The sequence below is a fragment of the Passer domesticus genome, chromosome 3, assembly GCF_036417665.1.
Source record: "Passer domesticus isolate bPasDom1 chromosome 3, bPasDom1.hap1, whole genome shotgun sequence".
Lineage (NCBI taxonomy): Eukaryota > Metazoa > Chordata > Aves > Passeriformes > Passeridae > Passer > Passer domesticus.
Window position 1 is genome coordinate 17089379 of NC_087476.1, and position 24785 is coordinate 17114163.

At 38.5% G+C, this 24785-nt stretch overlaps 1 protein-coding gene across 4 annotated transcripts in view; it reads right to left on the minus strand.

Moving 5' to 3' along the window:
* Window positions 1-24785, minus strand: part of RNF144A (ring finger protein 144A) — a 61706-nt gene that overhangs the window by 21773 nt on the left and 15148 nt on the right. For all 4 annotated transcript variants that reach the window (XM_064412007.1, XM_064412010.1, XM_064412009.1 and 1 more), the window contains one exon: window positions 5948-6093. In XM_064412007.1, coding sequence (XP_064268077.1) covers window positions 5948-6082 — 135 coding nt within the window. In that variant the 5' untranslated portion in view covers window positions 6083-6093. The remainder of the gene's footprint in view (window positions 1-5947; window positions 6094-24785) is intronic.

Consider the following 24785-nt stretch of genomic DNA (forward strand, 5'->3'; position numbering starts at 1 on the left):
ACAAGCAGCAAGCTCTAAGCTTTCATGGTGAGAAACAAACATTACAGCTACTAAGAAGGACCTTGAACTCTGTAAAACCTCACAAGTCATTAGGTTTCCCCCTCCCTCCTGTCTCCAAGCAAGTGAGGCATTTCCTTTGGTAGCGGTGAGGAACAACCTGGTGTCAGCACAGTGCTGCCCTGCTAAGGTAGGCTTCTTTTGGCAAGCAGAGACAAACTACACAGGAACAGGAAGGCAGCCAAGGTCTGTTTCCATCCACGTTGCTCTCAGTGTCTGCCTTGCCCTGGGGAAGAAGAGGCTGATGCTGCCTCTGCCTCATTTGGAGTGAGGGATAACACTAAGCAAATCACTTTTTTCTGTCCTTCTACTCAGAGAAGCTCCATGTGCTTCTGGTCAGGCATGACAACAAGAAAAAAAAAAAGTGGTGCCTGATACCATTTATAGACAGGATAATTGCCTTGATGATCATCAGCCTATTAGGAAGCTCAAATAGCAGAATGATTAAAATTAAGAAGGTCTGTATAACCAGTCATGATTAGGCAAATTCATTAATCCTGTTTAAAAAGGACTAGTGAAAACAGAAGTCTGTCACTATCCTACTGTCAACCTACTTGGGATAGAATACAACAAACTTAGAGGGACCCCTAAAGGTCCAGGTAAGATTAACCAGCTGGCTCAAGTGCTTAAGGTAGAGCTTAGGGCAAGAATCAGAGTATGAGTATCTACGAAGCAGGGCTAGTTTCAAACACCAGAATGGATCCACATGCGCTATCTGACCAAAAAGAAAGCACAAACATGAAGCAGAAGGCAGGTCTTAACCTTAGTTTTGTTATTTTGTAACTGTTGGTAGCCCCCTCCTTCATGTATCGGACTACAGTTTCTTCTTCTATCAGAAACAAGGTAGACTACAAAGGAGTAGTCAAATTTTTTCATCAAAGACAAGTTTTCTGTCATGCTTCATATTTCTTCTAGACATTTGCTTGCTTGGACTGCTTACTTGACAGACTATGGTTTTAAATTTGAGTAAAGTAAGCAATGAATCCACTGGTACCAGAATGATCAGTAGTGTGTAACACCTTGAAGGGAACTAAATAATCTAATGAGAGGTCAAAAGGAGCTTAGCCTGTCTTGAGTAATAGTGGCATCACTGCACTTGGAACACATTGACACATCTATGTGTGTGTTTTATATATACATATAAATTATACAGTATTTATGCACACAGATGTACATGTAAATCCTGAACCAGAAAACACTCAAGCAGCTAACTGCTTGACTTCCATGCAATAATATCAACTGCAAAAAACCTTTTGTAACTTCAGCACGTATACAGTTGGTAACACATCCTACCCATTAAGATACACGTTAATTTAATCACTGATAACAAAATAACCTGAATTTCAGACAGGAATTGGAGAAAATTGCTCCCTGCTTACCTCCCATAATCCCCTTGAAAAAGCGAAGGCTAAGTAGTAAGTGAAAAAATTTAGTGCGGCAAATAATACAAAAAAAAAAAAAGAAAAGAAAAAGTGGTGTTTTGTGCTTTACTCTCTTTCTCCTCCTCAGAGTATAAAGATTTCTGAAGAAAACATGGAAAACAATTACGTCTTTGAGGCAAGCAACTGCTAAGTGACTGTCTAAGTATATATCAAGATTATTTGCTATATACTCTGTGCTATTTAAGTGGGGAAAAATTTTATTAAAAGATATTTAGGTGTTTTGGTCCAAAATTACACAAGCACACTTAAGACTGGCCCTGTTGTTAACATGACTCTAAGAGAGATACTGGTTTGCCCCTTGGTAATACTCAGAAAAACAAACAAAAAGCTAACAGCAGGTTAGCTTGTTTTTCTCTCTATTCTTTAGACTTATGTTTCTCTGGTACCTCAAGCATTCCAACAATGGATTTGCTTGATGTACCAGAGAAAATACATTCTCATAACATTCCTAATGGATGAGATATACAAAACTTGAGAGCTCACAGCATTGTCTGGGCATTAATGATCACAATGATAAAAACAATAATGGAGTATTGTACTAACTGGCAAAATAATACTATGGGAAATTGTAGTGCCTGTGCCTTATCAGCAGAGGAGTGTCAGTCTGCTCTATTTAATCCATGCACAGCTCTGCCAGAAAGCAAATGGAAACAGTGTCCCCATTCTATCTTTCTGAATAGAAATGCTGTGCTACTGTACAAGTGTCAGGAAGAGAAAATCCTTCATGGTATCTTTATTACGGCACTTCTATGATTATAAAGATTCAAGACTTGCAGACAGAAATATAGAATTGAAAAACCTGTACATTGATTCAAATGCTGCCAACATACCAGTAGTACTGCACTTGAAAGATCTCTTTGTAATACATAACTCATGTTGTTTCAGCTTGCTGTGATTTAGACAGAAGGGCTAGAGCTAGTGGTAAAGCTGCAGTAAACGTAGGGACATTGTGTGGACATTCCTTTTTCTTTTTTGCTCATATTCCTGGAAAGATCATTGTTAATGCACAAAAAAGAAGCCTGAACAAAACTGCATATTGGTCTAACAAGAACAAAACAGAGATAAACTGGATCTACTGTACACAGACTCCATGCAAAATCTTGAGTCAAAAGGCGACTCTTTATGATTGTTTGGCCATTTACAAAGCACAGTTCATAGACAGTGTCCCTGGTGTTTCTGGAAATCATTGCTGGAGGAACACCAGTGGAGAATTCTGCATGTCTGTCACACTCTTCCTTAATGACTGTCAATAGGCCAAACAATCTTGCTATACTCATTTCTTTAGCAATTTATCAACTTTCAGGCTGACCCAAAGGTAGAGATGAAGGCCTTGGGTTTCAGGTGAAGGCCTGGGCTGTAACAGGTTTATAGCTACTGCCTCTTGCATTTATTTGGTTTGATTCTTAATACTTCCCTCACCATCATCAAGGAAAGCAAGGGTAAAACTATCTGTTAATTCATGGGAAAGCTTAAGGACAAAAAATTTTTTCAGGGCACTCAAATGTCACTGTATAAATCTTATTAGCGGCAAACAAGAGGCAGACAAACTACAAAAATTTATTTAAACAGGACAAAGCTGAACGAACTATTCAAGACAATCAAATACAAGTAGTAAAAACTGGCTTATGATTCCACCTGAACAGAGTTCAAAATGCAAACTCCATGTCATCAGTCAGATTACTATATCAGCTGCTAAGAACAGGTTATCGCTAAAGGTTACATATCTGATGTATGTAAGTGTTTATATCTTTCAAAACAGCTGTAAGAGTCAGCAACCACATTCTAACCAAAAGTCAGAAGATCAGGGATGGCAGTAAACATTGAAAGAAACAAAATGAAGATGAAAAAATGTATTTGGTAACCCAATCCTTCCGCTGCTATGGAAATGTTACTGAAAACTGACATTTAAATATTATCTGCATTCAGGGAGAAAAACAACACTCCACTGTAAGCACTAGAAGAGAAGAATCTCCATGGAGCCTATTATTTCATATGTTTTTGCATGCTTGAGCAACATTTCTTTCACAGTAGTTCTACCTATTCCATTGGCTGCCTTCTACATCTTCAATAACCACCAGGAAAAATGAAATCTACTATTAAAAAATTGGTAATATTTCCATGAAGAAAAATAAAATGAACTAAAATCCTTGCTCTTAAATATTAAAAACATACACCAAAAAAACTTTTCAGGGAAGAATTTTTTAAATTAAAAAAAAAAGTCACCCAATCCCATGTCTGAGTCTATAATACCGTATCATAAACTCTTGGGAAATTAAAGTCTGAGCATCATGTATCTCACAAGTTATATTCTTACTGATAATACTCAAATTTTTCCTTTGCTGAACCATCATTACAAGGTTTTTGGTGTAATTGTACCCATTGCAATATTTAATGAACTAAAATTTTAATTTAAATTCAGTATTAGGGATGGAAACTGACTAGTTTCCTCTGTTCCTAAACTAGCAATATTCATTAACTGTGATGGTGATGTTCTTTGTCAAATACTACACATGTTCCCCAGTGTTTTGTATTTAACTGACAAGATTCTTGTTATTCTGGGTAGGCATTTGTACAATATGGTAATGGAAGCCTGTTTTGTGACTGTAATTATGATACAGAGAAATTAGAATCTGTAATACATTCAGTACTCCTCTAGTTACAAGTGTGTGCATGGCTATGCTGGGTACTATTGAAAGGCATTTAAAGAACAATGCAATCATCAGGCACCGTCAACATAGGATCAAAAAGAGAAAGATTGTTTAACTAATTTGATAACCTTCTAATACAAGGTCACCTGCCTGGAATTAAGGATTAGGCAGCAGATATAGTTTCTCTGGATTTTAGTGAAGTTTTCAATACTGTCCCTTCTCAGCACCCTTCTGCACAAGCTGTCCAGCTGCGAGATGAGCTGAGTGTAAAACTGGGCTCCAAGGGTTGTAGTGAATGGAACTACATTTGCTTGGCAGCCAGTCACCAGCACTGCTCCTCAAAGCTCAGCTCTAGTGTCAGTTGTGTTCAATGTGTTTATCAACTGTTTGGGCCCAAGAGTCAAATGTACCATTAGCACATTTGATGATGATACAAAACTGGAAACCTGCTACTGATTCTGTTGGGGGGTAAGATGCCTTACAGAGGGACCTAGATAAATAGGAGCAGGGAAATTATTAATGGCATGAAATTTAACAAGTTGAATTGCCAGTTTCTGCACCTGGTATGGAGTAATGCCAGGCACAAGTGTGAATTAGGAGAGGAGAGGCTGGAGAGCAGCCCTGCAGGAAGGCATCTGGGGTGCTGGTGACAGGAGGCTCCGTGTGAGCCAGCAGTGGCCAGCAGCCAGGAGGGCAAAGCCCATCCTGGGATCACCAAACCCAGCATCGCCAGCTGCTTAAAAGAGGTGATTGTCCTGCTGTGTTCAGAGCTGGTGCAGCCTCTCCTTCAGCATGGGTGGAGTTCTGGGGCCCCACCACTTCAGGATGGGAAGGTCCTTGGATGCATCTCCAGAGGACAACAAAGCTGGTGAAAGGGCTGGAAAGAGTGTCCTGTGAGGAGCAGCTGATAACTTTAGGTTTGTCTAATTAGGAGAGAATGAGACTGAGGGGTGACCTCATTGCTCTCTAAAGCTTCTTGAGGAAGAAAAGTAGAAAGGGAGGTGCTGAGCTCTTCTCCCTGGTATCCATTCACAAGACACATGGAAATGGTTCAAAGCTGCACAAGGCAAGGTTCAGACTGGACATCAGGAAGCATTTCTTTACAGAGAGGGTGACCAAACATTGGAACAGGCTTCCTAGAGCAGTGTTTATGGGGCATTTGGACAATGCCTTTTAACACCATACTTTAGCTTTTAATGAGCCATGACGTGGCCAGGTCGTTGGACCACAGATCATGGTTGAAGTGATCCCTTTCAACTGAAAGACTCTATTGTCTTCTAAAGTTAAAAAAAAAAAAAAAAAAAAAACAAAAAACAAAAAGACCAACCAAACACCTCAGCACCCAACAAAATCCCAATCAATCATAAACCCACCCCAGTAGTCTTTGATATTCAATTAATTGTGGGCATGACTCCACTAAGGTCTCTAACATTTCTGAAAGAAAGTGAAAATTTCATCAGTTCTCCCATGCAGTCCAACTCATTAGAAGATATCTTTCATAAGATGTCTTTTATATACCAAAACCACCCCCAGATCCAAGCCACTGACTGATAAAAGGGAAAGTGTGAATAACCTTGGTAAGCAGATAACTATACAGAATACTTAAGTGCTGATTTTTTTTTTTATTGCAGGTAAACAAATGTTTACTTCCCAGCTTTTGTGTCAAGTACATAGCAACAGTATTTATTTCCACTGCAAGGTCAATACTTCAGGGCAAGTCCCCCCAAGCAGAAACACTCTATTTCTGCAGTGAAACTTATGTCTTGATTTTTTGCTATCTAAAAAAGAACACAAACTCACCAGGGTACAGAAGATGCATTGGCATTGTGCTATTGTTGTCATCTGCTCCACGGGGTATTCACCAAGGCAGAGCTTACAGGACACTAATGGGTCAAGTACCAAGTCCCAGGTAGGCCTGTATCTTGCTGTAGTCATTGCAGAGCAGTCTGAAGAACAGCACAAAAAGTAAAGATATTCCATTATTTCCTTATGTTGATAGTCAGTACATTTCTGCCATTGAAAATCACATTGCCTGTTGAGTTTGTTTTTTCCAATGACCTAACTAACTAGCAATAGTTAACTCGACAGTGCCAGCAATTGCATTCCCTTGTATATCCCCTGCCTGATAGAACTTGCATATAGAAAGCAGAAGGAAAAATAACCCCACACACAATACACTAAACATATGAAGACAAGCAGGAATACCCTTAGGTCACAGGCTTTTGTCACACATTACAAACACAAAAATCCCATTTCCAATTCCTGTGATTTCCATCACTAGTTACAACCTTGACTCACAAACATCAAAATTTTCTCATGATGTTCCTTAACCTCAGCTACCCAGGCAAGACTCAAAAGGTCTTTCATAAGCCAGGCATTTATTATGCCCTTTTCCAGCATGATGATATTTCAACTCACAGAGCCAGATATTTTTGTTCCCAGGAGCATGACAGATCAATCAGTTTGCTGTTAATTTTAGCAAGAACAATAAATATTTTGAGTACACTGCAAGTTTTAGCCTGCAATTTCCTCCAACCCTTTCAATATGCTGAGACCACAACTTTGTTGTAGCAACAACCATCTGGGGCAAATAAGAGCACAAAGTGAGCTATAAGAAGAGGCTAAAATAACCTATATATCACCCTCAAGACAGTGATAGGATAGGATCATGCAGAGCATCTTTATCCTAGGCTTCAGGGCCCAGATGGTGTGTTGTCAACTGACTAAGCAAAAAGAAAAAAAACCTCACATGTAAGAAATGTATTCCCAAAGAGAAAAGCTAATTTATGAATTTTACATGAAGAAAAACAAAACAAAAACCCACACACTCCCCCAAAACATCAAGGGTAACTTATGGAGTACATCAAATTTTAACAACATATTTACTAGTAATGTTTTATCACTGTGACATTGACCTTCCAAGCATAGAAAATTCACATCCCAAGCTGCTGAAAGGTTCACATTATCATGCCTTTCTCCTTCCCAAAATTAGATGGCTCCTTACCATCTTTACACCAGCAGTTACATTACTCAAATCACGGCTACAGTTCTTTTGGGGTTTGTCTTTTTTTTCATCCTTTTTTCCCCCTCTGCTACTCCTTGCAGGACCTGCTAATTTTTAAGTCATATCCATGAACTTTGCAAGCCTGCAGAACCACAACTAACTAATGCTTACTAGACTACACTTAGGCAAATGCTCAAGAAAAGCGTGCTTTTTGTCCCCCAAGAAATCACATGCAGACTTCACAAACATTTCTTTTATGTCCAAGTCTTTGATATTCAATTAATTGTAGGCATGATTCTACCAAGGTCCCTAACATTTCTGAAACAATGAAGATTTTGTCAGCCCTCCCATTCAGTCCAACTCATTAGAAGATGCTTTTTGTGATGTACGCAAGTACCACCAAAAGATTTTTTTCCTAGTGCAGTCAACAGAGAGAAGTGGTGAGAGAATAATAGTTAAGCAACCCCATTTCCAGGGCTGCTCTATAGCACTTCCTCTGAAAGCCCACACACAAACTCAACACTGTTTCAAATGGAACAACCCCACAGAACAGCACATGAATAATGGCTCCACCTCACAAAACACAACTTGTGCTGTGCAGTCTTTTCTGAGACCTCAATGTGAAAGTCTGACACAGTGATATGAATGAAACCCCATGATTTCTAAGGCTACTAGACCTTCTGTACTTCAACACTACTTTTTCACTTCACACACAAATTACTAACAAAACCAATTTTCTTCTTCCAAACTTTGGTTTATCTGACATATACAGACAGATTCATGAGGTATTTGAGAAGTAGTGACCAAGCACATTTGAACTGTCTGCTGTTAGTTATTTTCTTGTCCTGCCTAGTATATTGCATATCTGATGCTTATGGTTGCAAGTAGATGAAACCAGGAAATGAACAACAAAGGACAGATTACATTAAAAATGCACTTGCATACATCAGGCAGACCAAAATCATAGCAAATTTTATGGCTAAGTGTAGAATCTGACACAATTCAGACTAAAGCTCACCAAATGTATGGCATGGCTCAATTCAGAAAAAAAAAAAAATCTATATATATTCAGCATGGGTCGATAAGTGACAAGAAAAAAATATCAAGCTTTCAGCCCCAAGGCTTAGCCCCATTTTCTAGGATATTCAATAGAGGCTTACTGGTATCACTGTGGTAATTCCACTTTTGCAGAATGACTATACAGCAATAACACCTCACTGACACATTTCTCCTCTTTGTCTTTTGCAAAGCAAGAATGAATCAAATTAAAATGCCTTTCAAGTTGGCTTTCAATAGACCAGCAGAGATCAGCTGCCCCATACAGCTGGCATGTAATCCATGCTGAATTCAGCCATGGTGATAACTGGGCAAAATGTGAATTCAGCTTCAAATAGTAGCAGAGCCATTCCTGCTCTTCCCTCTTTGCAAAACACTCCCTTTTAAGAAAGAAATTTTACATTCATTATGGGGCAAGGAGAGGATACAATGTCACTGAAGCCATTAAAGCAAGGACCAAGAAATTTGCCACCTAGCCTAAAAAGTTTTGTACAAAAATCCTCCACACCCCACTGAATCACTTCTCCTGGGTACCCTGTAAAGGAACAGAGAATGAAGCTTTTCAATGCATGGACTAGGTCTTGTTTCATCATCATCCAGTACACTGCTGCGACTAAATAATAAGCTTTTCTGTTTACATCACAACACTTTTAAAAGGTTAAAAAATAAAGCATAAAACCAAACAATAAACTTTTAAGAGAAAATTAGAAAAACAAACACTTTCTTTCAAAACCAGATCAAAACTCCTACTGTTTCACAACTGTGGCCTCTTACAGCTTCAGAATGTATTCTCATGCTTTCTAGTGATGTGCAATACTTCAGGGAGAATGCTAAGTAATTGCAAGAAAGACAAGGTAACTAAAAGGATTTCTAGAGGAACAAGATATTGAAAAATATCTTGGTGTGTCATTGTGTTGAATGACAGCACTAGTTACACAAACAGCCAGTAGAAAATTTCACCCCATGGTTTGGCTATTTACTAGGAAGTCCCAGAAATAATGCTAGTGAAGGTACAGTTCAACAGACCCCAGCACACTAAACATATGTAGTTCACTGGAGATTGTGTTGCTTGCCAAACTCAGTCCAAACATCAATATTGACAGCAGATACACCAAATCAGACTTAGAGGCACAGAAAATCAGAAGAGAAGCTGGTCATCAGTTCAAACTCCCAGTTCTACTGCAGCCAAGGTCAATCTCATTTATGTATTTTTTGCTGAATGTGGTCAGCATCTGGTAATACTGAATTTGTAAGATAAATGGTAAGATAGCAAGTGATTTTTTGGGACAGCATCCCAAAGCAAACTGGAAGTCAGAAGCATAGGAAATAGCTTTAGTAAGAGTTTGTTCAGAGCAGTCTTGTCATAAATATTTAACAACCTGACTAACGAGTGTTTAATTCTTCAACCATATGCATGTCCACACTAAAAGGGAACCTCTGCACAAAGAGAGAGAAGGGACTGAAGTCTTCTTACTGTAATAACACAATATATATGAATGTGACTCTTAGGCACTCCCAGAGATGTGTGTGGAATGAAAAGGAAACTTTATTTCTGAAGAATTAATGAATTAAGTGAACATGAACTGTATTTCTGAACAGTAATCCCTTAGCTTCTGGTCCACCTACACAGACTACATTTTCTAGTGAGAACAAGTGGCTGGTAACATCTGGTAAGTCAAGAATAGAACAGGCCTCAGAGAGTTGCAGAAAACAGTGAAGTAAAAATACTGTGACTTCTATGAAAGCAGAAAAAAATGCAACTTTCTTACATAAAAGTCATTCTAGAAATCATAAAACAATATGATTCTTCTTATAGCATGCTAGTCAAGTATTTCACAGCATTGTACATTTAAATTGCAATTGCATCATCAACACTTAGGATACATGACTGCCTATGTGAGAAGAGTGACTAGAAAATAGGGATGAATAGAAGTCATGTGCAGCACACTAGCTGGTGGGTCTTTTCCACCAAGGAAGACTCAAAATAGAGATCTCAGCAGAATCTCAATTTCAGCTTTAGGTCAGGGATGAGTTTAATTTCTAAATTAAAGGCTTCAGTCCCCACTCCCACCAGACAGACAGTTAATCAGGTACACTTAAGTCATCTGCCTTAAGGAGTTAACTTAATCTGAATTTATTGACATGATGAAAAGCAGCTCTTTTAGAAATCAAAAGAAGGGACTTAAATGGGACTTAAAATTTGGTCTCAATCTTTCTTTATCAAAATAACTCCAATTAAAGTAATACTAGATGAAATCAGACATCTGCTATAGTACAGTTTTAGTATTGTGTATAAGTATTTATAGATTTAAAAAATATAGAATACAGACTACATTTCCTCCTATATAAAAATCAAACACATCTACTAGTACAATTGTAATTTTAATATATGAAGTATGTTTCTACACTACACATTCATACCACTAATATTTATAAAAATATCAATTTGTATAAAAACCTACATATTTTTACTTATGTGGAAGAAGCCCACAGATGCCTGAAGTGCAGTCATCTGTAGAAAGGCTACTACACTGCACTCTGGAACTGACACTGCCTACCACTTCTTTTAAGTCAATATTTTTGACTTAGAGCCTTCCTCTGCAGCCAAGCTGTGGCTCATTGCACATGATCCCACAGCCATGGGCCGTACCCTCAGGGCAGCAGGGACTACTCCCCATGATCCAGGCTGGTGACTAAGGGCACTCAGCAACAGTCATGGAGCTTGCATTATTTGCTACCCCTCTGTCAGAGCTAGAACATGATGCCATTTTTCATTGCTCCTAGGCTTTTCCAAAGATCTTCAAAAGGATCATATGAAGGAAGCCTACATGACACAATTGACCACTTTGCAAATGTTTTGTGTTGGTGGTACCAGTTTTTATTATGCAACTATATCACAGATAAGGTCATTTCAAAGTCACTTCATATAGCAAATTAATTATTACATCCACCCACCAGGTAGCTTTTACAATAACATAAACTGGCAGGCAGACTTCCTATCTCTCACTTATCAGTCACCATTAGTTACTGGCATCTATCACTGCAGTAGCTGTGTCTCCAAGTCTTCATCTTCACAGAACTGCCTGGTAAAGCAGAATTGCTCTCTGATAAGTGTCAGTCACACTAACACAAGACTGATTTACATGGATGTTTAGGGATCACTAACTTCAGTTCTGATGCCTGCCTTCCTTATGTTCTTAAATCCTGTCAGCCTGTCAAATGCCTACCTAAGTCTCCAGACTCATTCATAAATCTGATCCACAATCAACTGCACAAGTCCAGCCGATAGGTATCATCCTTTGAATTCCAGAGAATCCCACTAAAGCCACATTCTTTATTCCAGCAGTATAACAGGCTGCTGTTTATAGGCATAACTCTTTTCTACATGTACTCAACTTGAACTTAGAGTAGTGCAGAAAGTCATGTCAGCACATTGTCTAGTGTGAACTCTTCAGACCTAGCCTTTAAGCCCCTACACAGACTAACCACCAACTTCAACCTCTCCCAGTTTTTATCCTCAAGCTATTCCAAGGCCCAAGGCCCAAGCCCAGAAGAGATAAAAGACCATGTATAAAAGCTTTAGAACACTGTCAGCAACTTCAGCTTCACAGACAATAAAGCACATGGGAAACAAGCTCGTACTTTTAGTTGAAACAATTGTTCTAGGGACTTTAGTCCACTCATGAGTGGCCACTATGTTTCATTGCTTTACCTCCCTGACTGATAAAATCCTGTATTTTAAATATTTATAGATGTATCATATATACACACGCACATATGTATATGTATATATGTGTACAGATATAGCTGTATAAACATATACATATATAAAGATTACATTGAAACATTCCAAAAAAAGAAGGAATGTGTCTTTTCACTGATAAAAGGTATCTGAACAGTAACATTGAGTGCGAAACAAAATGAACACAGTGGATTGTTTCAGGGGCAAATCACTGTTAGGGCATGTAAAAGAGGAAGAAAAAAAAAACCTCCACACCAATTTATTTGCTAAATACCTGGGTAAATCTTTTTCTTGTTTGTTTTCTAGAGAAATTAGAATATTATATACGGCAACCACCCCTGTCAAAACTTTGGTTTGATTACTGCACAGACTATGAATGATTTTAAAGGTTAGAAAAGCAATGGATAGTTTCTAGATCTATGACTATGAGAACACTGCCTATCAAATATATGGATGGGTAGAAAGGAAAAGATATTATCGCAACAAACACAGAAAACAGATTGTTAAAACTCCTTCAAAAGAATACTAAAAATAGACATGCCACAAGCTGTCCATGCAGAAGTGCCCCAGAGAGCTAGATCCTTGCACATATTCCAAAAAATACAGTCAGTGAATGTGACAGAACCAAAGACTTTCCTGACCTTGCATTTTTCTATGTTTGTCACCAGCACTGGTGCCACTGTGGCTTCTTGTAGCACTGCCAAACAGCAGCAACCTGAAATAAACTGGGTGAGGCTGTTACTCAGATCCTGTAGGCAAGGGTGAAAACATTTCAAAGGAAAAAAGAAAATCACTTAAATTCATGTGAAAGAAACTGTAGATGGGAAAGGCAAACAGGCAGAAGGGAAAGAACTGGAAGAGTCAAAGGTAAGAAAAAAGAAATGTAATAAAAAGAAAAATGGTGTAATAAGTAAGACAATTGAAAACATAGGAAAGACAGGAGAATTCTCGAGAAAACAGATGAAATAAATGAACTTCCCAACTCATCCCAGAAGCAGTGTACTTCTGTGCAGAGTAAATAACAAATGGAATCCCACTGCAATATCACCTAAACATTCAATATTCCCAAAAGATGATATGAACAAAAGGACAGGTGTGTAGCTACTAAAGAACATTGCTCAGAATTCATGTGTCTAATCAGTGTTTTCTATTCAAGAGACTAAAAAAGCATTGGAGCAGCAGATGACCTCAGGCAAAAGCTGGGAAGCCCTTGCATGATGCCATTTCTCAGTACTGGAGTCCTAGATCCTCTGCACACCTCAGAGCCCTTTCAGCAGCCTGAGGCACGAGGCTTAAGATGATTTGAAACAGGGAGATCAAGATGATACACCTTTTAAAAGCCTCCTCATCTCTGCTGGATTGGAAAACTCCATCCTACATAATACGGGAGAAAAGCCTTGACACTGTAGAACTGGTTTTGCAGATGGATCTAAAACTGGCACGAGTGCAACACATTTTGGTCTGGAGACAACAAGCCTGCCTGTCTCATTTTCAGAGTCATGAACCTATTAGAGCCTTAGAGACTTCCACAAACTTTACTACAGTGAACCACTGCCTTTAAATACTGGGGCCAATACCAAGGCACCATCTGTGAATTACTGTGCATCGATATAGGTGTATAAAATATAATATACAAAATATATACAAAAATGAGAGAGGTCACAGGTTAAATCACTAACAGTCAAAATGATTAAGCTCTGAGTATTTTAGAGAAGGGAACATCAGCTGCACACAGGTCTTAAAGTGAGGCAAGATGAAGCCAACCTAAACCAGACTGATCTTAAAAGTCAGTTGTAACCTAAGCACAACTGCAAAAACCCCTCAATGTACTCTGGCATTCAGAAGTGACTTGAGACCAAAACAGTGTCCTAGCTTGTAAAGGCCATAGTAATAAGAAGGGCAGAGGCAATTCCACTGCTTTCTAGCAAGCACCTTATTATTTTCCAGAAATTCCCAGACCACCACAAAAATAACTGCTTTGCTATGTCTTTCCTCCCATCCCTTATATTTCCCCATGTTTTTATTTTCTCTTCCCCAACTCTTTTCCCCTCCACCCCCTTTCTTGTTTCCTCCTATTCTTTCCCTCCTCTCTGCTTACAAGAATTGATGAATTAATGCATTCTAGGCTGTCTCCACACAAGCAATAAATCAGTAAGAAGCAGTTTGAAGTTTTGACACACCACAAGCTTTTTCCTTCTCCACAGTTGACTCTCCCAGAAAAGTAAGAGCTATGTTTACACAAAGCCCAAATAACACCAAGTTTGAGCTCAGTAAGAGATTTCTTCCTGGGGAGAAAGAGAAAAGCCTTAGAAGCTTCAAGCTAGAAACCACATTTAAACTGAAAATATGGGCAAGGAGAATGGAGCCTTAGTTCTGACTAAGACATTTGGACCACCTCTCAAAAGGAAATCAAAACTCTTTCACTTGCAACTATGACAAAATGCATGCTTAAGGCATGCTGTATTTCTATTGTGCTTCACAAGTCTCAGATGAGGAACAGAATACCTGGGATTGAAAAACCCACCACAAACCCTCTCCAGGTGTCACTGGCATACTAACAGTGGAGCTCAGGTTTGAACAACAGCTCCTGCAGTAATTGTAAGACACCACATATCTAAGCATCATCCCTTCCTAGGCTAGATTTGAAATGCAAAGCAGATATGCTGCTGGCTGAAAGCAGCATTCAGAGTGGGGTGAAGTATGGTTAACTTCCCTGTAGCTCTCTGTTCTTTTGACTCAGCAACAATTACAAAATTCCAGGTAGGTATTGGTAAGAGACAGCATCTTTCACAGCTCTCAGTATGGACAAGTTCCTGGTCTCATGTCCCACATCTACCCCTCAGAGATTAAAGTTTTCCCTTGCTCTGAAGGGTTATCTTCCATAAACAGTATTAAGAGGAAGAACCAAGAGAGCACATTTAATCAATAGGAGTAGAAAGAATGTATTGCCAAAACACAGGAAAAGTGAAACATTCTTCATGGAGTTGATTATTCTCCAGCATCCCCCTAGAAATGTTGTCTTTTTATCTGCTGTTGTTCTAATTTCCTCCTGCTCAAAGGAACCTGCCCTCATCCCATCATATAAACTGCAGCACAATCCAGTTCTTCACTCCTACTGCCCTACTAGGCAACTGGCTGCTCCTTTCCTCTCTGGTAAAGGGGCATTTTGCCTCTAAGCACAGTGCTACAAAATTTAATTATATTTTGGTCTATGTTAATATCTCAGCCATGCTAGCTTGATGAATAAAGTGGTGTTTGTTTCCAAGTTTCATCTTACACATCCAGAATTCCATGTTCCAACTGTGTGTCTCCATGTCTTTGTATGACAGCCAGCACATGCCTGTGCACAGACATGTCACTCACATGGGCCAAGGAACTTAAAGACAGATGTTTAATATACAACAGCACTTGGATTAGGGACAGATGCTTAGTTTCTCTCTAAGTGATGGTCTGGTCAAGCACAGACCTTGCAAGACCTTCAACAAACACATTCAAGGGAAGGTCCTTATGTCAGTGTGAACCACTAAGTTTGCATGCACAAAAAAAAAAAAAATCTGATGATTAGAACATCACCTGAGTTATAAGGAGCAACTGATAACCTCTCTTCTGTCCCACACCTACTGCATAACTGAACAGCTCATGCAGCTTAGTCACACAGACAGTTCAGATGGTACCTACCACACCACATGGGCTGAGCAGAGGATGGGGGATGAGTATTGCATTAGCTGCCTGAGTACACGTTTTCCTGCACTTCTCCCTCTGCAGAGAATTAACATGTAACAGTACTCCCAGGGGTATAATATATTAGTCTCAACATCAGCCCCAGCTCCAGTTCTTCACAGTAATATTACTGTTGCACAGTAATGCTTCCAGCTTTGTTGCTGTTTTTTCCTCCCTCTCTATCTTAAACAACATTTGCAGTACAACACACATATATAACCCTTGTTGACTGCAGAAAGCAGCAGCACATGGCAGAGACCGTGCCTAACGCCTCTGCAACCACACAGGCAGAGATACCGAAACCAAAGGCTGAAGTACTGAGGCATGTAGAGATAACTGAAAACAACAGGGAAGAGAAAAAGAGCACCACAGTGATGGACACTCCTTCAAGGTTCCTCTTTTCTAGGTAACAAATGCAGTAAATTACAGACCTCTTGATTTTGAGAACACGTGCAGAGAAATTCTTTTGGGAAATATCCTTTGTACCACTTGGTACACTTAAGGACAGCTCAAAAGTCTATAGGTGTTGGTCTCTGGTTTATTACTTCTAGTTTGCATTTAGTTTTCTCCTGTGACCCATTAATAATTGTAGCAAATTAAGATTAAAAATTAAATTCTGGCACTTGAACTATAGTTTCCTTCCTCATTTACAATAAAATGTTAAGAACAAGCTTTCAGAAGTTCTATAGTGGCAAATCACTTTCCTTAATTCATTTAGTAAAGATAAGAGGCAGTAGACAGAAACTGATGCACAGAAGGTTCCACCTGAATATGAGGAAGAATTTCTTTACTGTGGAGGTAACTGCACAGGAACAGGTTTCCCAGAAAAACCCAGAGAAATTCAATAACTGTCTGAACACAAACCTGTGCTGTGTGCTGCAGGATGACCCTGCTTGACCAAAGAGGTAGGACTGGATGATCTACTGTGGTCCCTTCCAGCCTGACCCACTCTTATTTCAACCTTTGGGATTTTAAACCTTTACTATAATGGAAGGACAAACTTTTGAGTATGCACAAACAGAAGAGATGTCAAAAGTTATTCAAGGAATACACCAATAGAATAAGCTATCAAAAACATCATTTAAATAAAGCTTTTCTAACATGGAGTTAGCAAAATCAATTTGAATTGCAATAAAAATATAAATAAGAAAGGATGCTACCTTACTGTAGCATAACACTACATAGCACTGTATTGCTGTGAAGAGAAAGCTGAAGGTACTTAAGTCAATCCTTACATCTTCTACATACTCCCATACTTCATCCTGTTAAAGAGGGAACACCTCAGGTACCGATGGTGCAGGCATTAATACCTAGTGCACCAGAGTACTTAACTCTGTTGTAGATTTGGTATGCAGTGAATGTGGCAGCCTACTCAAGAGAGGAATTGCCTGCTACCATTTTGCATCATCTCCTAGCGCACCTAGACCATACTAACCCCTTCCCCAAATTAACAGAGATGTTGCAACTGACAGTCCTGGTGCTCAGGACACACTCCATGCTGAACATCCACTAGAGCACTTTTGGGTTTTGTATCTGTACAAACCACCCGTATCCTGCTCCATCTGTAACTTTTATGTGCTCATGCACATGGGCATGAAGGATGCTGAAACACAGCCCCCACTGCACATCTTGTGGGTCATAGTGCTGACCTGCTTAGTAGCAGAAAGCACTCTGGGCACACAGATGGAAAACACCTACTTACTCTTCAGTTTCCCAGCAGAGAGATCTAGTTTGTTGTATAAAGCAACTGAAATTTGCATAGACTTATTCTGGCAAGGAGAAAAGCATTTTTAGGGCAGCTTAAGCTGCAATGGCTATTATTCTAGCGGTTTATAAAGAAAAACTTTAAAAACAAAAAGTCAAAGAGCTTTTTCAGAGAGTCCTGATGATTTTCAGAAGAAGTGAAAATTATCAGAATTAAGTAATTTTATTTCCTAAAGAAGGAAATAAAATAAAGCAGTGATACTTATATTTAAAGCATTTACATACACAATATTTTCCCTAAGCCACTTCATAAAATGAGCTCCTTCCACAGGTAAAAATGATCAGCCTATGTCCATTACCAAAAAGGTAACTAAAAAGGTAAGCAAAGCTTGTCCCACAAAAACAATATCCAGGAAAAGGCTAAGAGTTCTCTGAAAACATGCTTCTCCTTATGTAAAATAACTATGTCAAGCCTTTTACCTTGGACATTGGTTATGTCTGCAAAAAACCTTTTCAGGACCTCAGAACAGTCCCAAACAGTTTATTAACAGAAATCAACTGCAAATTCCTCTGTGGGGAAATGATTCTCTTATGCTTGCACAGTGCACACTGCAGTGGGCCAGAGGTTTACATCAACACAAACAAGCTGTAAGACAATTCAACTAATATTAGTAGCCTTGGTACTAAATCCTCTGCCTCAGAAAACATGACTAGCTCAGTTTAGTGAGCAACCATCTTCTGCAGAGCCATCTGGGCCTCAGGATGTATTCTGATACAGTATTTGTCTGAGCAGTTCTGATTCCTGTAGCTTCCATACCTTTGTATGCAGCCCAAAAAAAGCAGACCAATCAAATCAACATTGAAATAAGGAATAAAGAAAAAAAAAAAAAAAAAAAAAAAAACCCAAAAACAAAGCACCTTTTTATCTTAAAAAGTTATGACTGAAAGACTGAATTTAAAAATGGTAGGCAAAGGTACTCTACACTTTCCAGAGGTCAAGTGTACATTTCAGATAGTAGGAAACTTTCCAAGTTCAACTCATGCTCACCCAAACCAAACAAGACACAAACCACAGAAGCCTGCCCTCTTTCCAGCTGCTGGGAAGATCACAGATGAGGTTGGGACCATAATGAACAACCAAGTAACATGGCACACACACCACCATCCACCTCTTCAAACATACTTCTCTATTTAAAGGGAATCCACTCTACTGAAAACAATATATATTTAAGTTCTTTAGTTGTTACTTTTTCCTATTTACTTTAATGGTCAAAGTGTTTTATGTTCAGGACATTGTGAAAAAACAGCCAGAGGTCTGACATACTGGTTTAAAATAGACATTTAGAAAGGAATTGCTGAAGGAGCTCTAAACCAAACAGCATGGATTACAACCCACTGTTTAAAATTAGGTTTTGTGGTTGGTTTTTAGATATTCCTAGTAACAAACTCAATCTGACTGCTCTTTCTTGGCTGAAGTTATTGCACCTAGCAATCTAGGAGGCCAATAACAAATTTCCTTTTAAATATGGCTATTAATGTTCCTAAATATAGTCTACCACATGACTGACCTGTGTAACAGGCCTTACTTAAGTCATTCTCTAGGTTTTGATGGGTTTGGTTTTTTTTACCAAAGACAGTAAATGCTTGACTAGGACTTAAAAATTTGACACGTTATTGGGATCAAATAGTATGTCAATATTAAAACTATGCATTAAAAAAAAAAAGCTTTCAGGAAGGAACTAAACCTGGAACATGTTGCATGTTTAATGACAAGAGCCTACCACCAAAGAACAACTGTTCTTTGAACAGAACAACTGTTAAACCACCAAAGGTATCCCACATTTCTTTTCTGAAATCCTTGGGTAAATCCTACATTGTCTACTAACAGACTATTTTGTCCTAGTTAATTGGCAAAGGCAGCCCTTGAGTTTCTTTCCAGCAGGAAACCAATTAAATAGATGCAAGAGCAAAGCAGTGCTACTTTGAAAAACAAACAAGAGGAAGAGCACAGGAGCTGGCTGCTGCTTCTCCAAAAGAGCTGGAGCAAGCCATTCCTTTAAAAAGGGGAGACACAAAGCAGTTCATCTCCTTTATAATGGTGAGCACAGAGGAGAGCAAGAGCATCGCAACTTGAACCAAGGTGCTTGGTGGCCTTCAGAACTCACTATGCTGGGAAAGGCTAGAGCAGAGCAGTGCAGGAAGACCCTATAATGAAACAGAATAAATTCAGGGTTTTTTTCAGCCGCATCAAACTCTATTCTAGATGGAGAATAGGAAGGACTTAGCATCAGACAGAGGGGATCAGCTGTAAGCCAAGGCAGTGCTACATAAACTCTAAACCCATGAAGTCTAATAGCTGAAGTCATGCAGTTGAATTAATGGGGAGTTTGGGAATATGACTGAAAAAACAACTAGGTCAGTAACCAACAGCACTTCATAACCTATCTGTACTTGAAAAGAACAAAAAACCCCAAACCCCACTAAAGAAAGCTCAAGGGAGACAGTGAAAATGAGAAGGATATGTAGACCAGGAATCATCCAAATATTAGATTTAAAACATATAAAGTAAAAGTTGAACACATGGGGCTTCTAAACATGTGGTTGTTGGAAATTAATAAAAGTAACCAACTGTTTGTAAAAATAGCTAAAAAACATTTAAGAAATATAAAAAAATTGAAGCACTCTAAAAGGAACAAATTATGGACACAGAAATGGCACTAGAGTAAGAATTCGGATTGCTGGGCAGAGACCCCTTCATCCAGGTATTGAACAGCAATACAGCCTCTCATACTTGGGCACAACATTTTAATACTGAACAACAAACTGAACTTAACTTCTAACCACAGACCTGAATCACCTGAGCTGGCTTGAAGAATATGCTACAATACCTGCTATGACCTGAAATAACCAGAGGTCTGGGTTCTTGCAAAGACAGCAGTGGTCAGAGAGCTACCAGATGGAAAAAGCAGGCAAAGTGGTATGTAGTGCATAAGACAATATAATTATCCTGTGACACAGACCGTTTGTGCTCTCTCCTGCCTTCCCTACTAACACTCAAAATGAAATGTTTTCTTCTGTGGAGACTGGTTTTGCTGTTTGGTTAAAGAAAGCAATGTTGAAAAGTAGCTGTTGAGCTTGGAACAGAAAGCACTGAGGTTTGAGAGGGCTCCCAAATGCTTGGAGAAGTTCTTTCCATACCCCCTGAGAAAACCAGCTTGCTTGTGCAGCTCAGCTTATGCCTGACAGAACAGCCACCAATCTGCTTCCTCCCCACCCCTGAACTCAAGGTTTGACAGAAATGGCAACCAGCACCTCAGTTTATAAGAGAAACACTAAAAGGACTGCTAAATAATATGGCAAGTGGTAAAACCAGCCTTTTACCATGACAGAAAAGGAAAGGGATGAAGTGGGCGATTTCCCTCTCTGAGATCCAGATCTCTCCAGCAGTTTCATTCCCATTGGCAGTTCTTATTCTGCAGTGTTACTTCAAGCCAACCAGCAAATTTCATAGAAAAGTGAAACTGGATTGAGAAATGCAAAATGCAAGCCAGAAGAAAGCAGAAAGAGCTGAATTTGTAAATGCTAGGGATAGGAGGAAGATTTAGTAATACTGACATGACACAGAACACAAAAAGAGCTATCAATTCTTGTTAGGATCAATACCTTACCAGGAGAATGGAAAACTGATCAGAGAAAATTAGAGGCTCCACTGTAATGTCTGACTCTAGGGACAAGAAAATTTTCAAGTACTGCTTTAATGGAGTTGTGTACATTGCATTCAAAAAAAATAGAAAAAGTAGAAGAAAGCTTGTGAAAGCTTAGGAACTGACTGTTACACAGCAATAAGATTCTTTTGCACAAGACAAAAAATTGCTGCAAGGTGTGCAGTGGTCACTTAAATTTATAAAGGTCAAAATACACAACAGTAGACAAGTGTCTTGACTTGTGCCTCTTTCCCCGCTTCATACACTGCCAGTACATTCCAGCACATTTAATACTTTGTACATCTGCAGTAATCTGTGTCCCTTATTTCCTTTCTCACACAGTAAGCTGGAGAAAATTAACCATCCACAACATCACTAACTCTTGCAATCCCCTCTTAATAGAAAGGTGATCAATGTTACAGAACCTGGAATAAACTGCAAAAAGCCAATGTCACATATACATAGTATCCATGTAAAAAGTAAACATTCACAGCCAGACTTAGTCTACAAACTTCAAAAGAGGTGGGAAATAACTCCTAATCAGGTTTTGGCATATGGCACAACCCCAAAATGTTCCTATGTTAGAAGCTAATGCTGGTTTTAAAAGCCTGCCTACAACAACAAAATTACAAAAATATAGGGGAAAAAAACCTGCAACATTTGAAACAAAGCCTCAGAAATGCAATCTACAGCTATTTATTTCAATAGGATGCTAAGTTCTTCTGCAGCACTAGAGGAGCATTCAAAACTAAGAATTAAAAGCAATGAAGGCTGAAAAGGCCATGCCTGGTCAGAACCACTTCCATGTCGATCAGAGCTAGCCACAGACCAAACACATAAACAACCAGGTAAACAAAGGAACACAGATGGATTAAGAATGAGCAGAGAATTTACTTTTAAAAATTTTGCGTACTGATAAATATTTCCCACCTTCAAACCCTTCTTTATTAGTGGAGAAGTTTTTTTATGACTAAGGCAAATAGATACATTTAGTTTTTCATCTTGTTTCATTAACCATAATTAAAAATAAATTTTATTTTGTGGCTGACATCACAGAAAGAATTACATTGTGAAGCTGACAAGCTCATTCTTTATGTCACAGGCTGAAAAAACACTTTGACTTTTGTAGACACATATTTACATCTTTATCAAATTTTATTTTAGTTACCAGTTTCCTGTGTTGGACTGAGCCAAGTAGTCTCTTTGGCTACTGCTATAAGACATAAAATAATAATTATGGTTATGATAAGAATTCAAATTATTACTATATCACTAGATCTTGATCACACACTTGTCACTAAATTATGGTACAATGATTCAGTTTATATAGGTCTCAACTGCCATTAAGGTTACAGACAGCTACTTACAAAACATCTTTATCTGAAGCAAAGCCAAAATATTTTGATTGTTTCCCTCCACAGTGAAATGAAACATATAACTATTTTAAGGTTATAAGCAATGAAACAGAAATTATCAACTCTAATAGAAAATCTGACAATTTCAAGCCAACACTAGATCATTAGAGAAGAATTTTGCATTTTACTGGCAAACTCTGACTTTCTCCATCTGCTCCCTTCTCTCCCTATTAATGAGCAGGAGCAAGCTTTGAAAGCACGTCTAAAGAAGATGAGAAGAGCACAAGCCTCTTTAGATGCTTAGGAAAGATCAATGAGCTGTCCCCCTGTGTTCACTATCACACAGACAGGAGTGGCAGGATCTTGCCTGTCAGACGAGGAAAATCATAGGGCAACACTTCTCTGCTTTGTATTAATCATCTGAGCTATGTATGGTATGTTCTTGTTCTTTACACAAATACCTCATGATCATCTGTATGCCACAAATATTTTCCAATACAGATCTCTGCCAGGACATGCTCCATTTCAGTAATCCCTTAGAGCCATTTCAGTGAAATAGGGTTGGCAGGCAGCAGAAAGATTCAAGAACTCAAGGCACACTTTAACCATGTACGTTCACAAGATGTCAGAGCTGGTCTCACACTGATTGAAGGCCAGGAAAGATCATACAAGTTCACAGTTGTTTGACTTTGCCAGAACATCTCACACTCAACTTATGTTTCCACATGTTTGAGAAAATGAAAAAAAAGACTGACCAGTTATGCATGCTTTTCCAAGACAATGGACACAGCTCCTGAGAGTACGTTACTCATGTTTTTTCTCTCATGTTTCACAAAATGGGATATGGTGCCTGGAGAAGTTTGAGGATCTTTAGAGACACCTCAGCAGAAAACTAAATAAAAGCAAGGTGAGAACAGAACAAGCTGCACTGATGAAAGAGCACAGTGATGAACGGGTTCATTCACCACTGAATGGTGAAGGAAGGGAGAGAGAGAGGCTGAGGGACCTTGGCTCATGTAGCTTCCCACAAGATCAAGAGCTGTGGTCACTCCCTGAATACCCATGATGCAGGGTAAAGCACATCACTAAGTGGGAGAGGAACTATTTCAAGAAATCATTGACCCCAAGGACAGACATGCATAAACTTGCCATTTCTCACTTCTTATAAGGATTTTCTTCCTATTTCTAAGTATCAGGAATCAATGATATGTTTCTAGCATAGTTTTCTAAAAGTAAGAAAAATGCTGATTACTTGTAAACTGAAAGTTTATAGAAGTAATTAACTATAGCACTGTGAGGGACCAAAAAAATCAACTTTTTTTTTAAGCAAGGGATATGAAAGACAGTAGCAGACATCCTGGTTTGAAAATAAATGTTATCTCTCTTCTTCCCCCCTCCCATTTAGATTTTCTGCTTATAAAAAAGACATGCAAATACAGACCTTTCCACTTAGTACTAAAAAATGGAGCAGAAAAAAAAACAGATGAAAAATATTTAAACTAGTTATAGAACTAAGAAATACTTCTTTATATTAAGATATGTTACTCAAGCAGAGCATACAGACTGTTACATTAAACCTTCAATACTTAAATATAAGCCAATGAGGGTATGATTATATTTTCACAATAGGTTCTTCCTGTAGTCAAAAGCAGTCAAGTAAGAACAACATTACACTTTGAGAACTAAGCTAAGAACATGAGTTTCAAAGAAAAGGAGGGAAAAATATTGTACAATTTGCTAGTCCACAAGTACAACTTTTTAGTACTATTTCCAGAAAATGAATGTGTGCAAAAGCAGCATTACTTGAAAAATGGAAAGCTACCAACAGCAAGTCACGAGCTCAAGCAAATACAAAATCTAAAAATACCATTAGTTCTGCATATAGCCATATATTAGAGCAAGCATAATGCAGATCTTGCAGCTGTAGTGATATTCTCAGGATGACCTTTTCCAAACCACAGAGAAACAGGTTTTCATTATTTAAACACAAGTTCTGCTACCTTCTAAAAGATCTGAAGCTAAATATGTGCTATGTTTTTTGTTTGACTGGAGATACATTTACCAATTATACCAATAATTTGCTATCGAGTACATAGCTACAATTCTGTATCTCAAAAAGGAAATCACTTTATTATCTCTCTCCCTTATTTGTGGTATGAAGTGTGTGGGACATAGGGAATACACAGGAAATTGAACTATTAAGTAAAAAAAAACATATATGAAAGCACAACAGGCTCTGTTATAGAGATGAAGATAGATATATTTTTATACATGTTTTATACATGTGTATATACATACACACATATATGCTATGTAGAGATTTAAAAATGAAAGCCTAGTGAGTCCATTTTCG